The sequence below is a fragment of the Primulina huaijiensis genome, unplaced genomic scaffold (assembly GCF_012295235.1).
Source record: "Primulina huaijiensis isolate GDHJ02 unplaced genomic scaffold, ASM1229523v2 scaffold25443, whole genome shotgun sequence".
Lineage (NCBI taxonomy): Eukaryota > Viridiplantae > Streptophyta > Magnoliopsida > Lamiales > Gesneriaceae > Primulina > Primulina huaijiensis.
This window is the reverse complement of record NW_027356198.1, coordinates 485,737-491,001: the sequence shown is the minus strand read 5'-3', so window position 1 is coordinate 491,001 and position 5,265 is coordinate 485,737. Positions and strand designations below refer to the sequence as shown.

Genomic DNA, 5,265 nt, shown 5'->3' with positions numbered 1-5,265 from the left:
ATATAATTTGATATGTCACAAGACTTAACTAATTCTTTATTTGGAATTAAAATCTCATCTGATAAATTATTTCAAATTTAATGAGTGTAGATACCGGTGGATATGGTGGCGAATACGACGGTTGCAGCTATGGCAAAGCATGGACGTTTAGAAAAACAGGGACTGGATGTGTACCATGTAGCATCCGCTACTAGAAACCCTTTGCGATTTTGCGAATTTTTCGACATAATTCACGAATACTTTGCTTCGAACCCGCTACCAAATTCGAAATGTGAGAGCGATATCATGATTAAGAAAATGAAGTGTTTCGACCATTTTGATGACTTCTCTGAACACACCCGACACGGAATATGGGAGCGTTACAGGTCGACGAATGGTGCGGTTGGGACAGATGAAAAATTAGTTCAGAAACTATGCAAACCGAAGGTTGCATATGCCGAGCAACTTTGCAAGATGTATGAATTCGTAGGATTCATTAAAGGAAGGTATGCTCGATGGTAATTTTATACTACCATTTATTGTCTCTAAAATAGAGAACGAATTGTTTTTTATGCAGCCAAAATATGGATCAATTAACTTAGTTTGATTTTGGTTGTTGCAGGTTCCATACAGGAAATACTCAGAGATTATTACAAGAAATGTCTGAAGAAGAACAACTAAGCTTTGAAATAGACGTGACAAAAATAGATTGGAGGAAGTATTTTCAAGAAATTCACATACCCGGTTTGAGAAAATATGTACTTAATAATCGCGAAAATGTGCGTGCATTATAATTCCGTTTAAATGTTTGAATTTATATATATAGATCAATTATATAATAATGGAAATCGAGGTTTGTGATTTCCTCTTTTTTTTTTTTTCCTTTCTATACAATGTAAAGGAGTGTACCCAGCTTCAATGATATATAGTATTTAAATACAATCAAATTATAAATTAAAAATGAACCAATATTATGTACTGAATATGTGTATATATGCAAATAAATCAAGTCAGGTTTTTCTTTTTTTTTTTTTTTCTAGCTATGTTGAATATTGTTTGGTTTTTGATTAGTTTTTTTCGATTTCACATCAGACTCTTACACCGACTAAATATGTTTTAACATGTGGTTTTAGTTTTTCTAGAAGATGTAATTTTGTCAAGTTTCACAATTTAATAAATGAACCATGAAATGAAAAATAATTGTTGACATAAAATCAAAAAACACATATTAAACTAAACTAAAACTAAAACTAAAACTAAAAACACAAGTTAAAACATTTTTCTCACTTCTCTTCTGGCATGCAGACTTACAAATGATAACCACATTGTATATTTCTTTTAGTAGGATCTTCAATATTGACCGTTGACAACAATGATATATACAAAAACTAAACGAGATTGCTGTAAAATCTAAATGTAATATAATAAATATTTTAAAACATTGTTTTTTGCCATAAAAATTAGTATTTTTATGAGTCGGGTCGAATAAAAGATCTGTCGTTGAGACATGAGCCGGTTAAGTTTTTGTGTTTATTACTTGTCAAATTCCTGACACATTTATGTGTACAAAACAAATCACAGAACATCGTATACACTCAAAACATAAAATTCGAAATATTTGACATCTTAAGACATAAATTAAAATACTTTCGAAACAATAAATAAATTAAGACGTTCATGCACCATTTATACATGAAAACATCCTGTGGCTTCTAAACCTGACGAGTTGCTTAGGTTTATCACAACCATTATCAAGGTCTTCAAATTTAGATGCGGAACCACTGGTCTTGACATGAGCCACATGCACCGAGCTATACCGCCGGCGGTGGGCCCCACGCGAAGGCGAAGCTTTCACGGGCTCGTGTTGTGATATGATCACGTCATGTTGATGAGGACGATAAGCATCTTCCGAGTGGTAGAAATCGGCTATGTTATAAGAATCCGCTGTTCCGGAAGAGAGACACTCGTATCGTCGTCGAACTTTATTCTTCTCGAAAGATTTATACACCAACGGAAGAAAGCCATCCATTGTTTGCGGCTTATTGAAGTTTTTGGTGATGGGATTCTTTTATATGCTGAATTTTTGCCAGCTGAGGGCAAGTAAAAATGATAAGTGTTTGTGGACTTTGAGTTATATATGGGTTCGGTGAGTATTTTAATATTTGTCGATTGTTTGGAAAGACTTTTTCTATCTAATAAATAATAATACAAGAGTTGGTAGCAGAGAACGCGTTTCCTCCAATTTGAGTTTGTTCGATGATGGTTGAGTTACTATATGATTTAAAATATTTGGGTTGTACTATTATCATCTATAATAATTTTTAATAGAATGAAAAGTGCTCAGTACTACTTTTATATATATATAAGCCCATTTCTTTTATTATAATTTATTTTCATGTCACTTTTCTAATGTTTTATTGATCAACTTGAGAAGAAATAAAACAATTTCGGCACTAAAAAAAGTCACGGACATAACTTGCGCGGCCGTTCATCTATGTTATAATTAATTAAGAAATAAATAAATATATGTACCGATAACAATATTAGATATCTTCATTTTTTATTTGGTCAAAAAGGAAATTATGTAAGGATTAGTGGAAGTCTTGCCGGTCTTTTTCAAGGAATGCCTTTTCTTCACTCTGCTTCCTTTAGTTATATTCCATATGTATATTTTGTTTACCAGCCTCACCCAAGGCTGAGCACACCCAATATTAAGTTGTTACGATAAAGCTACTCCTGGAGATAAAATCAAGGCAAAATACATTTTTTTTTTCAACCGAATTTTGAGTTTCAATTTTTGATTTTGATATACTGATTTATTTTTTCCGACTATTTTGGTCGATGACATGAAATTTGAAAAATTATCAATTTTTGATTTTATGTCAGTATTGCCACGTCTCTGTTTCAGAAAATAGAGACATGATTATACTTTTAATGTTAGAGTAGATGCCCTGCAAGTCAACTGTTGGCTGAGAAATTTATTGACTCAAGTGTAATAAACAATCTTTATTTTAATATAATTTACTTTTTAATGGTTTCGTTATACTTTATCTGTATACCCATGCAAGCAGCATAGATAAAGTCCTTGATTATGCTTTAATACAAATGAATCGTAATTTGATGTTGAAACTCATTTGTAAACACTGCATATTCTAAATTCGTTCCTAGTCGATTTAGCTGCCTAAAACAGGGATAAAGGTCACTTGAGCTCGAGACTAGCATCTGTGATGTTGTGTACTGCGTTTCTTGGTAAGGGCATAGAGATGTCCAAACATGCAGATGGGTAGTCATATGATGATTATACCGAACAACCCTCCCTCGGACTTTCCAAGTGGTTATCATTCATCGAGAGGATAAGTCCGTGGTTATGATTGTACACCATTAGTCCTTACGACCATGGACAACACTGAGGCTCTATATGCTAGGGCTGTTCTTTGACTCGTTTACCGGCTCCAGGAGAGTCATCAGGTGGCGAGGTTGGGTACAGTTGCGACACATATAGGAGCCAGTGCATTGTAGTCGGGGATTCACCGCTCACCTACGGGTGTGGATATCCTATGTGATTTAATGTAATAATAGTGCATGGAATCTCTGGCCAGAGTATGAGATGTACGTTAGAGNATATAGTGGAAAGTATGTTTAATGGGCTTGTAGGAGTACAAGTCCAACATACTAAATAATTAAAGTTCTTAATGGACTTTGATTAATTAATTAAACTAGTTGGACTAGCCCAATTAATTAATCAAGCCCATTAATGTTAATTAAGTGTATTAGGTTTTGGCTTAATTATAAATAGGAGTGATCAAGCCATAACCCTAGCCTCCACCTTCACAATTTTCGAAAATCACAAGTTTTTCTCTCCAAAAGTTCGGCCACTTCTTTTTGAAGAAAAGTTTGAGCCGTCTCTCATTATTTGATCTCCAACGCAAAACTTCTTCCAATTTTCTAGTGTAAATTGGAAGAGGAATAAATCATCTAGTCGTGGACCTGATTAGAAGAATTAACAAAGGAGCTTTTGAAGAAAGTTCGTAGGGATTCATCAAGAGCTAATCCGTTTATACCGGATTAGTTGGAGCCAAGTGATTTAATTCACAAAAGTATAATATTCTAACTCCCTATGAATGTTTAATCGTAAAACCATACGAGCGTCCAAATCAAATATATTTTGATTGTCAAAATAAAATAAAAATTTTAAAACTTCCGCTGCGTTTGGGCGTGTAGAAAACCGAGATCCAACATTTAACCCAATCTTTCTAGAGTAGGTATCTTGTGAGACGATCTCACGAATCTTTATTTGTGAGACAGATCAACCCTACCGATATTCACAATAAAAAGTAATACTCTTAGCATAAAAAATAATACTTTTTCATGAATGATCCAAATAAGATATCCGTCTCACAAAATACGACCTGTGTAACTGTCTAATTCAAGTTTTTGTCCTCTTCCTAACACGTTGAAACGGAGTAAACGGCATGGATTGGAACGATTGCTAAATGCTTGGACACAGTCTGCGGAGTATGATATAGATAGACACTAGATATACACCACAAAAGTCGCTTCATAATATTGGCCACTCAAAATTTGTGTGGTAGTTGCACACACACACACACACACACACACATATACTGATAAAATCACGAAAATTCAATATTTAGGTTTTCAAAACAAAGCATATATATTCTCAAAAAAAAAAAGAAAAGAAAAAGAAAAAGAAGAAGATATTATTTGAAAGCATTTAAAAAGATGCCAATAATATTAATATAATATGAAAAGACAAAATACATAATAAATTATTAATAACAAAAACTCTTATGTGACCGGAACATTTTGTGAGACTGTTTTCAATCCGACTCGATTCATTAGTTTTTAAGTAAAAAATATTGTTTTTTTTTGTAATATGGATCGAGTCAATTCGTCTCATAAATATAAATTCACGAGATCTTGGACACTTGCTCATTATTAATAAGATGTCGATAATAAAAGATGTTTCAAAGAACATTCGAGGATAATTTTATCCTCCCTGATCAGCTTTGACTAATAACTTGTTAATAGATTATTTTATAATATTCATTATTGTATATAATTTTTATGATCAAAACAACTTCATATTAACCAAGTCAAGCCCATAAATAAACAATTATCAGGTAATTTAGACTGTTTCAATGAAAAAAAAACATGCTACGTATATATACCAATTATTTATTCAACTTCTTAATTTAAAATTAGTTCGAATGGTTACCTAACAAAAGGTAAATATGACTTTTTCGATGGTAGACTTCAGCTACT

The 5,265-nt window shown here is 32.8% G+C and overlaps 2 protein-coding genes across 2 annotated transcripts in view; one reads left to right on the top strand and one right to left on the bottom strand.

Annotated features, from left to right (window-relative positions):
• LOC140967590 (fatty acyl-CoA reductase 2, chloroplastic-like) overlaps nucleotides 1–944 on the top strand; it is a 3,254-nt gene extending 2,310 nt beyond the window's left edge. The window contains exons 6-7 of the mRNA XM_073428201.1: nucleotides 91–485; nucleotides 602–944. Coding sequence (XP_073284302.1) covers nucleotides 91–485; nucleotides 602–773 — 567 coding nt within the window. The 3' untranslated portion in view covers nucleotides 774–944. The remainder of the gene's footprint in view (nucleotides 1–90; nucleotides 486–601) is intronic.
• Nucleotides 945–1,654: 710 nt separating this feature from the next.
• Nucleotides 1,655–2,008, bottom strand: LOC140967588 (uncharacterized). The gene has a single exon (XM_073428200.1). The coding sequence runs from the start codon at nucleotides 2,006–2,008 to the stop codon at nucleotides 1,655–1,657; it is 354 nt and encodes a 117-aa protein (XP_073284301.1).
• Between the last annotated feature and the right edge of the window lie 3,257 nt (nucleotides 2,009–5,265).